Source organism: Physeter macrocephalus, chromosome 6 (genome assembly GCF_002837175.3).
Source record: "Physeter macrocephalus isolate SW-GA chromosome 6, ASM283717v5, whole genome shotgun sequence".
In the NCBI taxonomy this organism is placed as follows: Eukaryota; Metazoa; Chordata; class Mammalia; order Artiodactyla; family Physeteridae; genus Physeter; species Physeter macrocephalus.
In genome coordinates, this window is record NC_041219.1 from 85,174,463 (window position 1) to 85,186,803 (window position 12,341).

The 12,341-nt window shown below is 43.0% G+C and overlaps 1 protein-coding gene across 8 annotated transcripts in view; it reads right to left on the minus strand.

The window, feature by feature from the left end:
- LOC102988625 (17-beta-hydroxysteroid dehydrogenase type 6) overlaps positions 1 to 12,341 on the minus strand; it is a 33,881-nt gene that overhangs the window by 3,722 nt on the left and 17,818 nt on the right. For 6 of the 8 annotated variants that reach the window (XM_028491228.1, XM_028491227.1, XM_028491226.1 and 3 more), the window contains 2 exons: positions 6,228 to 6,554; positions 3,839 to 4,097 (listed from right to left, as the gene is read on the minus strand). In XM_028491228.1, coding sequence (XP_028347029.1) covers positions 3,839 to 4,097; positions 6,228 to 6,540 — 572 coding nt within the window. In that variant the 5' untranslated portion in view covers positions 6,541 to 6,554. Of the gene's footprint in view, positions 1 to 3,838; positions 4,098 to 6,227; positions 10,066 to 12,341 lie in introns of those variants that run through there. The other 2 variants (XM_055085583.1, XM_007129396.4) reach the window with 2 other exon arrangements.

Consider the following 12,341-nt stretch of genomic DNA (forward strand, 5'->3'; position numbering starts at 1 on the left):
GGGAGAGGCCTCAGCAGAGGGAGGCCCGCATACCACAAAAAAAAAACAACAAAAAAAAACACCTTTACTGAATATTTTAAAGAATAAAGAAATGGAAAGGAAAAAAATAAAATTTTAAACATCCCTAGATGCAACAATTGGGACATGATTATACAAACTACCATAACCATTCAATCCCACACCCACTCATTTAACAGAGTCATTAAGCTTCTACCATGTGCTATACACTGGAAATATGAAAAATACAAGGAATAATAAAGAAAATTAGCATTTTTATGGCATCTACTGTGCTAAGTGTTTTACATGCACAATCTCAGTAAATTAAGACTCTGTTTACCACCCCAAAAAGCTCACAGTGGGTAAGTCTGACAAGCGAATAATTGCAATACAATTCAAAAGAATTTAAAGGAGAGGTATTCAAGGGGCTACATAAGTACAGAGGAGGATGTAGATTTTCTGAGGGAGTCAGAGAAGGCTTCAGTGAGGAGAAAATGTTTCAGTTGAGCCTCGAAGGATAAAGAGGAAATTTCCCAGTGAGGAAAGAGGTGGAATGGTATACCAGGCAGCAGAAACCGCACACACAGAGCGGGGGGCTGTGCAAAATTACAGTGTGTTCAAAGACTGCAAGAGACCATTAGTGGAATATGATGTGGGCATTAAAATTACAGGCCATTGATCATTCCAGAATATTCGGGTTAGTTCAAAAAACAGTTCCAAAAATACTTATCAGGAGCTGTGTATGTACCAGGCACTGTGCTAAGTGCTGCCTTCACCAAGTAAAGTAAGATGACATGGTGTACCATGTGAGAGGTATTCTCTCAGTACTCAAGGGACAGTGATGAGGGGTGCTCCCTGATCTAGAGGTTCAAGCAGCCTTGCTCGAGAAGATGAAGCCCAAGCTGATGTCAAGGAGAAATGTTTGGAACCATGGTCCATAAGAATGTAAAACATAAAGCATCATGAGCCTCTAAAGCCATGAGTGGTTCTCAGAGTGTAGACCCCAGATCAACAGCATCAGCATCTGGGAGCTTGTTGGAAATGCAGATTATTGAGCCCCAGTCCACAGTCAGAAACTCTGGGGGTGAGAACCAATAATCTGTTTGAACAAGCCCTTCAGGTGGCTCTGAGGCATGCTAAAAGTTAAGAACCACTGCTCTAAAGGAAAAGCCTCCCTTATCAAACCAAAACCTAAAACTTTCCACGTCAGAACTTCAGAAAATGATTCTCCAGGTGCCTCTGTGTGCTGGGGAAGAAGGAGGGGCTACGCAAGCCAGGGGTGCTTCAGCCCTCTACATTGCACTTCCCCTTGCAGTTTCTCACAGATTCCCAGCACACCACAACATCTCCAGCCCCTCTAAGACTCCAGTTCAAATGTGGGACAAAACTTCCTTTTCCTGTTTATCCTTAGCACAATCAAGGCAAACTGGACTTTTCTAAAGGAATTAGTGATTTAAAGGTTGGAAGGGCATATCTTTGCTCTTGGTCTGGGAATGAGTCAAGGAGTCCAAGAGTCATAAGTGGTAGTAAATCTGCAGGCAGCAGCCCTGTGGAAGTAGACAGGATGTTGGGTAGGCAGAAAGCCAGGCAAGGTGCCTGCCACATAGTAACAACTCACGTAGTGTCCACGGTTATTTCCCTATTCCCTTCCTAAGCAGATAACATATGCACAGTGTATTAGATATATACCAGTCATGGCATGTGGTAGGCTAAATAATGGCCCCCAAAGGTATCAGGTCCTAATCCCCGGAACCTGTAAATGTTACCTTATGTGGCAAAGATTTTGCAAGTTTGATTGAGTTAAGGATCTTGAGATAGGAAAACTGTGCCAGATTATCTGGGTGCGTCCTAAATGCAATCACAACTATCCTTATGAGAGAGGCAGAGGTAGATTTGAAGACCAACAGAGGAAGAGAAGGCAGCGTGATCATGAAAGCAGAGATTGGAGTGATGTGGCCACAAGCCAAGGAATACTGGCGGCCACCAGAAGCTGGAAGAGGCAAGTAATGAATTCTCTCCTAGAGCCTCAGGAAGGAACATGGCCCTGTCAACAACTGATTTTAGCCCAGTGATACTGATTTCAGACTTCTAGACTCCAGAACTGTGAGGGAATAAATATGTGTTGTTATAGGACACCATACACCATAAATTACTTGTGGTAATTTATTACAGCAGCCATAGGAAGCTAATACATGGTGCCTATAATATTGATAGCTCATTTTCAAGTGAAACTGCCCTAGAGTCAGCCCCTGCTAAAGAAGAGTCTGTGCAGCACTATTTTGTACCATGTGACTGCACCCTCATGTCTATAGCTGACTGGACCAGGAATAGTACTTGATGGGAGGGGAGCCCCTCTCAGGACTAGACAGTGACTCTGCCTGTTATTACCTATATGGCCTGGGCAAATTACTGAACCTCTGTGCCTCAGTTTCCCTAGATATAGTCAATACAATAAAGATAAAATAATTCCTTCCTCATTGGGTTGCCATGAAAATTAAATGATTTATTAGATGGAAAGTACTCACAACAGTGCCTGACACATAATAAGTGCAAAAAATATCACATGATGCGGGGTCACCCGGCACACAAAAAATGAACTCAGCCAGTAGGAATCTCTGTCTCAGAAATTAAAATATAAGGGGAACTATAAAGAAGGAGCAGCTGATAGAGGGGAATGAAGCTGAAATGATGTATTTTAAAAAACCAGGAGGTAGAGGCAGGGCGATTAGGGATTGTGGCAAACTGAAGCTATAAGAAAGAAAAGAAGCTATTAGATAAAGAAAAGATATACAGAGTAAAGGGATGGAAAAAGTTAGTTAGAAGCAGATGAGCACCAGAAAGAGTCACTGTGAAGAAACGAGGACAGGTTTACTTTAAGGAGGAAAGAAGACAGTCATCCTCTCTTCAGAAATGAAATTTTCTTAAGGATAAATCTTGAGAGTTAAAATGTGATGTGGTAGGCTTCCCTGGTGGCGCAGTGGTTGAGAGTCCGCCTGCTGATGCAGGGGACACGGGTTCGTGCCCCGGTCCGGGAAGATCCCACATGCCGCGGAGCGGCTGGGCCCGTGAGCCATGGCCGCTGAGCCTGCACGTCTGGAGCCTGTGCTCTGCAGTGGGAGAGGCCACAACAGTGAGAGGCCCGCGTAACGCAAAAAAAAAAAAAAAAAAAATGTGATGTGGTGACAGGAGACAGAGACTTGGGGTCAAAACACAGGTCTGCCAAATCATGGTCATTGCAGCTGAACTTTGAGAAAGATACCAAAATCTGAGCCTCCATTTCCTGTATAAAACAGACTAGTAATAATACCTACACATCAGATTTTGGAAGTGATGAAATAAGATAATGCAGATGAGGGCTTCCCTGGTGGAGCAGTGGTTAAGAATCCACCTGCTGGGACTTCCCTGGTGGTGCAGTGGTTAAGAATCCGCCTTCCAATGCAGGGGACACGGGTTCGAGCCCTGGTCTGGGAAAATACTACATGCCGCGGAGCAACTAAGCCTGTGCACTACAACTATTGAGCCTGCACTCTAGAGCCCGCAAGCCACAACTACTGAGCCCACATGCCACAACTACTGAAGCCCGCGTGCCTAGAGCCGGTGCTCCGCAGCAAGAGAAGCCCTCGCAACGAGAAGCCCACACACCGCAAGGAAGAGTAGCCCCCGCTCTCCGCAACTAGAGAAAGCCTGCGCACAGCAACGAAGACCCAACGCAGCCAAAAATAAATATTTTTTTAATTTTAAAAATTAAAAAAAAAAGATAATGTAGGTGAAAGTGACTAGCATGGTGTCTAAGACATATTTAAGTGCTCAGTAGCTGCTTTTGTTTTAACTTGAGAGTTACCTCAGAATATCTGAAAAGGCTTCCACTCCATACTTGGTGGAAGAGTAGACTCCTCCAAAGACAGCAATTCTTCCCAGAATGCTGGAGACATTGACAATCCTCCCCTGTGCTCTCCTTACCAAGGGAAGCATGCTCAAGGTCACCTCTATCAAACCAATGAGGTTCACTTTGAGGGTATTCATACAGGCCTCAATCTTCAGCCACTCAATGTAGCCATGTGCGTGAAAAGTGCCTGCGTTGTTGACCAGACCCCAGAGCCCTGAAACAATAAAAATCAAAGCAGGAGTTCAGTTTCACACAAAAATGACAGACTTCTACCTTGATCAGTCTTCCTGCTGAAGACAACTAAAAATGCTAGACAAAACATATTTTTTCATTCTTAAACACATCTATCACTAAGAAGGTAAAGGAAGTTCAGGCCAAAAACTAAGAGAAGGCACGAATCCAGAGAGGATAAACAGAACCCTGATGCTAGCTTTTGATTCGAGGGAATTTGCCAACCAGTGTGAATTTGAACTTTAGTATTTATAGCATCAAAAAACATATACAATAAGAAGACATGAAGTCCAGGGCCTAGCTAAGGTAGGGAGTCTAATAAAAGACACCTTCTGCATTAAAATGGAATCCTAAATGGCTACACTATCACTTTAGGGATAGAGATAGAAAGGACTTCCAAAGGACTGAAAGTAAAACTGCCTACCTTGAGCTCTGGTGTTGGGGGGAGGAGGGAAGAATCAGCCCCAAGGACCAAAAAGAAAAGAAGATTTGGTGGAGATGAGATAAGGAGTCCTTCCTCTTTTAGATTTGGTGAATTTGAGTTTCCAGCAGAATTTCCAGATGAGTAAGCCAGCAAGTAGTTGGGAATTCAGGGAAGAAATAATTTAGAAATCAAGGACAAAAAGGTAATAGGTTAAACTATGGGTAACTAGGGTCCATTCAACGTTTGTTGAGACTTAACATGTACCAGACAATATGTCGGAAACTGGAAATACAATAATGGGTAAGAGAGGTCCATGTCCTCAAAGAGCACACTCTCTAACAGATGGGAAAACAATAAAAATAATAACAATACAGTAGAAATAAACCACTGTGCACAGCACAGAGGCTATAACTACCCATAACTCCTGACTCTAGAGTCAAGAACATCCTCAGGTAGTAGTAATATTTTAAAGTCAATTTTCTAATTTAAAGTAAATTTAAAAAAAAATTCTTCAATCCAAACAAAATAATTTTATTACTAGTTTGCAACTCCTAGGACGAATATATATTTAAGAGGTCCAATTATCAGGATCTATTGAATCATAAAACAAGTGGAGGAAAAAGAAGGGGATCAAAGAGGATTTGGATAATATCCAGAGAAAATGAAACTTAGAAAAGAGGATTTATCCATAATTGCCAAAAATTAAAACCAACCAAGATGTCCTTCAGTAAGTGAATGGATACACAAACTGTGGTAATACAATGGAATATTATTCAGTGATAAAATGAAATGAGCTATCAAGCCACAGAAAAACATGGAGGGACATTAAATGCATATTGTTAAATGAAAGAAGCCAGTCTAAAAGACTACATACAATATGATTCCAACTGCATGACATTTGGGAAAAGGCAAAACTATGGAAACAGTAAAAAGCTGTGTAGTTGCCAGGGTTTGGGGGGAGGTGGGGAGAGCAGAGGAGATGAATAGGTGGAGCACAGAGGATTTTTAGGGCACTGAAATTATTCTACATTATATTGTACTATAACGGTAGATACAGGATATTTTACACTTGGCAAAACCCATAGAACCGTACAACACAAAGTGGATCCTAATGTAAACTATGGACCTTAGCTAATGATAATGTATCAATATTGGTTTATCAATGTAATAAATGTACTACACCAATGCAAGATATTAATAACAGGAGAAACTGTAAGGGGGGGTTGTATATGGGAACTCTGTACTTTTCAACTTTTTTATAAACTTATAACTGCTCTAAGAAATACAGTCTATTAATTAGAAAAAGTAAAATAAAATGAAAACTTTTTTTAAAAAAAGAAGAGGACCAAAGGCTGACTTCCAGGGATGTCTATATTTTAGATAGTAGCCAAGGGAAGAAGAATCAGATTCTTAAGAACACCTGAAAATTCTTCAGACATAAAGAATTGCGGTTGTAAATACTCCACTTGCAAGGTGAGATAACAGCCTCAAATCTACTGGGTTCATTTTTCAATGTAACATTGTTAAGGAAATGAAACACTGCAGAAGATCACAACTGTCCTTCAAATGACAAAGCCAGCTTTTCAAGCCCTGCTTTTGAGATTATATATATATAATATACATATATACACATAAAACTTTAACATCTTCATTCCTAAGTAAATGAAAGAAGAAAATACTTCTCCATACCTCTGTCCCCCACACGCTCCTTCACCCACTCGGTGGCCGCAGCGATGCTCTCAGTCTTGGTGACGTCCAGGATCACTGTCTCCAGCCTGTCTGACGTCTGGTTCCTCAGCTGCTCGGCCCCCTGCTCCGTCAGACACGCAGCCAGAACCCTCAAGCCTCGCAGGTGCAGCTGCCTGGCCAGCAGGTTCCCGAAGCCCGAGTCACAGCCCGTGATGAAGACGAACTTCTCCTGGAGGTGGCTCACTACCTGCCTCTCCCGGTACCAGCGCAGGAGGTAGTACAGGCCCACGAGGACCGCCAGGTACAGCCACATGGTGAGCGGACCTCCTTCAAAAGAAAAAGAAGAGGGACTTCCCTGGTGGCGCAGTGGCTAAGAATCCGCCTGCCAATGCAGGGACATGGGTTCAAGCCCTGGTCCAGAAAGATCCCACATGCTGCAGAGCAACTAAGCCTGTGCGCCACAACTACTGAAGCCTGCGGGCCTAGAGCCCGTGCTCCGCAACAAGAGAAGCTGCTGCAATAAGAAGCCTGCGCACTGCATTGAAGAGTAGCCCCCTCTTGTCGCAACTAGAGAAAGCCCGCGCGCAGAAACGAAGATCCAATGCAGCCAAAAATAAATAATTTTTTAAAAAAAGAAAAGGGGCTTCCCTGGTGGCGCAGTGGTTGAGAGTCCGCCTGCCGATGCAGGGGACACGGGTTCGTGCCCCGGTCCGGGAAGATCCCACATGCCGCGGAGCGGCTGGGCCCGTGAGCCATGGCCGCCGAGCCTGCACGTCCGGAGCCTGTGGTCCGCAACGGGAGAGGCCACAACAGTGAGAGAGGCCCGCATACCGCGAAAAAAAAAAAAAAGAAAAGAAAAAGAAGAGCTTTCATTTTATTCCTTCCTTTTTTCTTTAACTAGTATTTACTGAGTATTGACTATGTGCCAGGCATTGCACTAAGTGCTGGGACTCTGTATTAACTAATACTTGGTCCTACCCTCTCGCCACAGTCTAGAGGGGGGAGTCAGGGAAGTAACCAAACAAATGCACTGCAATGTGGTAGGTGCCAAACAGAAGTATAAAGAAGGGTGACCCACTACCTGCAAAGTTAGAAACAGATTCACAGAGGCAGTGATTTTGGAACTACTTCCAACAAAATAGTTAAGAGTTCAAAAAGTGGACAAGGCAGGTGGCAGGGGGTGGTGGTGTGATGAATTGGGGGATAGGGATTGACTTATATACACTAATATGTATAAAACGGATAACTAATAAGAACCTGCTGTATAAAAAAATAAATAAAATTCTAAAAAAAAAAAGTGGACAAGGATAAAAGGACATTCCAGGCAGCAACAGTGTGTACATGAATGGAGTGGTAAGCAGCATAAAACTTCCTGATACCTATGAGAAGTTCAGGTGATGCAGAGAGCACACGGAGGGAGAGATGGAAGATGAGGTAGTGAAGGGCCAGACTAGGAATGGTCCTGTGGGTCACACTAAGGAATCTGGAGGTTATCTTATAGGCAACAAGGGTGTGCCATTAGAAAGTATTAAACTGAAGACTAAGATGTCCAGATTTAGCTTTAGAAAGTTCTGTCTCACAGTGGGAGTGGAGGATGGATTAAACAGGGAGGGGTGTGATGAAGGCAAAGAGATTAGTTAAGAGACCCAGCAGTTTGGGTGAGACATTGCAGCCAAAGCAGTTTGTAAATATAGACCAATCAGATACATTATTGAAATGAATGTTCAGAGATGCCTACCTTTCTATATGTAGTTCTAGAGAAACACCCACCATTTGGGGCAATCTATAGTTGTTGGCTGAACTAACATATGACTCATAAAGTCATAGGTAGAGGTCAAAGATGGGTGTGGGCCCACTAGGACATCATAAGGCCTACACAATGCCTACCTTAGCTTGGCTTTAAGGTCTTACCAGTGCTCTGGCCCTTGATTTCCTTCTTAGCTTTCTCTTACCACACCTCTTTTGCAGCCTACTCTTTAGTCATAACAAGCACCTTGCAGTACTCCACACAATACAGGCTTTTCATGCTTCAGTATACAACTCTCTTTACAATTCCTTCTTTCCCAGCTCTCATCCACTTGACAAATAATACTCATCTGTTAAGCCTCCACTGAACCATCATTTTCATTCAACAAACATCAACTCAACATCTACTATGAGTCAGACATGATGTTAGGCACTGATACACATAAGTGAACAAAACAAGGTTCCATTATTCATTGAATTCACAGTCTAAGTGTAAAGACTGACAAGAAAACAATGCAATATACAGTCGTCCCTTGGTATCCACAGAGGACTGGTTACAGGACCCTTCACAGATACCAAAATCTGAAGATGTTTACATCCCTTATGTAAAATGGCATAGTATTTGCATATAACCTATGAACATCCTCCTGTACACTTTAAATCATCTCTAGATTACGTATAATACTTAATTCAATCTAAGTGCTATGGAATAGTTGTAAACAATGTAAATGCTATGTATCGATAATTAGTTATAAAAACAATGTAAATGCTATGTAAATAGTTGCTGGCATGCAAATTCAAGTTTTGCCTTTTGGAACTTTCTGGAAATTTTTTTTCTAATATTTTTGATCTGTGGATGGTTGACTCTGCAGGTGCAAAACTCATAGATATGGAGGGCCAACCATAATAGAAGTAAGGGCAGGATGCTGTTGGAGCATTCAGGAGAGGCTTCTAAGCCAGTCCAGGGAGATCTGAGAAGTTTCCTAGTGAGAGTAAAATATAACTTGAGATCTAAAGCATAATAAAGTAATAACAAAAGCAGCTAACGCTTGCATAGCACTTGCTGTATATCAGGCCCTGTTCTAAGCATTTCACATATATTAACTTATTGAATTCTCACAACAGCCCCATAAGGCAGGTCCTGTCAATATCCCTGTGTGTCGGTTCAGATGCCAAGACAGAACTAGACATGCAAGGGACTCATTGAGGGAAACAACCTATAGAGAATAAAGGGGGAAAGTGCAGGAATAGGTGCCAATACATGTCTGACACCTCTGAAAGAAGAGAGAGAAGAAAGAAGGAATTAAAAGGAAGAAACTTTAACTACAGTTCAGCCCTGAGAAAGTCTCAGCCAGGCTGATGAGGGTCCTTGAGCAAAGACTGCCAGTAGAGTCCCACATTGGGCCAAACTGGTTAGAACTTTCAGTCCCACCTTCAGGGAGAGGAGAGGGGCTGGAGATTGAGTTTAATCACTAATTGCTAATGATTTAAATCAATTATTCCTAAGTAATGAAGCCTCATCAAAACCAAAACGAACAGGGTTCAGAGAGCTTCCAGGTGAACATATGGAGATTCAGAGAAAGTGGTGTACTTGGAGAGGGCATGGAAGCTCTGTGCCCTTTCCCCATAACTTGCCCTAAGCATCTCTTCCACCTGGCTGCTCCTGAGTTGTATGCTTTTTTAATAAACTAGTAATCAGATAAGTAAAATGTTTCTGTGAGTTTTGTTAGCCACTCTAGCAAATTAATCGAACCCAAGGATGGGGTCGTTGGATCCTCCAATCTATAGCCAGTCCGTCAAAAGCACAGATGATAATCTGGGCTTGCAACTGGTGTCTGAAGTGAGGGGTGAAGAGGGTAGTCTTGTAGGACTGAACCCTTAACCTGTGGAATCTGATGCTGTCTCCTGGTAGTTAGTGTCAGAACTGAGTTGAATTGTGGGACACCTAGCTGGTGTTGCAGAGAATTGCTTGTTGTAATTGGGTCCAGAACTGTTAAGGGTATAGGGGAATAAAATTAGAGGAGGCAGTGAAGGGGAGAAAACAGTGGATAGAGACATTTAATACTCCCTCCCTCCTCTTCTCTGTCTCTCCTTTTCCCCCTCCCCCCACCTCCCTATTCTCTCCCCTCCCCCAAGCTTTCTGCTCTCTCCAATCTGAGAGCTCTGTGTTCTCTAGCCAGCTGCCTCTGTTCTGCCCAACTGTCATTCTCTGGTGCACTGTAGTACCAGAGCTTCATCCTGCCTGTTTACTGACTAAAAGGGTAATTTCCTCATACCAGTCAAAGATGAAAATCCATTTCCCCCATTAGGAAGAAGCTTGGAACCCACAGCCTCTCTAGGTATTACTATTCAACCATCACAGAGCAAGAAGACTAAACCTGCAGAAGAAATATGCCAGGCCAGGCAGAATCCCGAAACGTGAGTCAAAAGTGAACATTAATCAAATACCTGCAGATGCCTTGACTATTTCAAATATCTATATCCCTTGACCTGACCATTTTCTGAGGTTCTGTCCTGTATTTCTAATTTCCTTAAGTACTCTCCAGCCAGCTGTGTAGCCAGAAACTCAATATATCTGAGATAGAACACATCATATTTTCTCCTAAAACTGTTTCTCCTCCAGTATTCCCAATTTCTATTTGTATTACTTTTTAGTCTTAAGGCTCTGACACTTCCTCTTCATTGCCCCATGCATTCCCTCAGAAGACCAGGCTGTAGAGTCTCGCTCTCCAGTATCTGGAGCACCTGTCCCCTCCCCTTCATTCCTATGGCCACATCCATTGTTCAAGCCTTCAACATTCAGTACCTCTTGCCTGGCCTATCATAGAAGCCTTCTCACCATCCCCACAGTGTCAGTCCCTTCCCGTCTCCTCCACATGGTGCTGTCTGGTTAATTTTCCTAAAGCACAGCTCTGGTGATGTCACTACCTGAAAAGGATCCAACCTACTAAATAAAATCTAAATCATCTTAATCCATGATTGGGCCTCAACCTTATCTCCCGCTCCTCCCACTCACATGGCCTATGTTCCATCCAAACCAAACAGCCTGCTGCTCTCCATTTATTCATTCTCTGCTCTTTCCATGCTCCAGATCTGTGGTCTCACCATTCCCTTTGCCTGAAATGCCCTTCTTGCTCATCTATGCATGTCAGTACACTACCTGTCCTGCAAGACTCAGCAAATCACACTTCCTCCATATAAAGCCATCTCTGAATTATCAACAGCAGGTCTGCTCTCCCATAACAATCTATTCATACCTCTCCTGTGTAGCTCATCTCTCCAACTGGACTGGTACTCCTGGGGTAGTTCTGTGACCAATTCATCTTTATACACAGCACCTACTTCAGGGCTTTGGTCCAGTATATAGTTGAACTGAATAAACAGTTACCACTTCTGGAAGAGCCTGTTTGTTTTTAATATATATTCAGAAAACAGTGCCACTGTACCCAATTGATCAACTATGGTTGTACATCACCATTTTATTTGCTGCATTATTTTTCTTTTTCTTGAAAGTGGCAACTCTAATATAATACATAGTAAGTGTTTCTACAAGTTTTTTCCTTCTCTATAGATATTTAGAAAGTGTCTAACTTCACGAAGACACAGAGAAGCAAATGTAAGCCAAGAATGTGCTGCCTCACCCTGACCATTCTGTCTGGCCCCTGGTACAAAGCCTTTGACTAGTCTTTGGCTCCTCCATCTTCCTCACTCTTCATATTCAGTCACGTTCCAAACCCTAGAGATTCTTTAATATTATCTCTTACATCTCTGCCCTTCCTTACATTTTACCCTGGTTTTTACCTTCACTCTTCTTACCTGGCCTAAAGCCTCCTAAATTATCTCCCCATTTCCAGTTCATTCTACACACCACTGCTAGATGAATTTTTCTCAATTCCTGTCATGCCATTCCCTTTCAGCAGTCCCCAGTGGTCCACCAAATACAGGATAAACTCCTCACCAGATGATTCTAGGCCCTCCACTGTAGTCCATCTCACAAATGTCAGCTTGCAGTCTAGTTAGGAAACTCACTGTTTCTCAAACCTGCCAGTGTATTTTGGCCTCTAGGGCTTTGATCTTGCTATTTCCTCTGCTCGTTCAAGCAGTTATTAAATATCAAATCTGCACCAAGTTCTGGGTAAGTGCTGAGAATACAGAAATGAGCGTAACCTAGTGCCTACCCTTAAGGAGCTCACAGAACTAGTGGGGGATATAAAAATAGAAATAAATTATTATTATTATATATTTTTTTGCGGTACGCGGGCCTCTCACTGTTGTGGCCTCTCCCGTTGCGGAGCACAGGCTCCGGACGTGCAGGCTCAGCGGCCATGGCTCACGGGCCTAGCCGCTCCGCGGCATGTGGGATCTTCC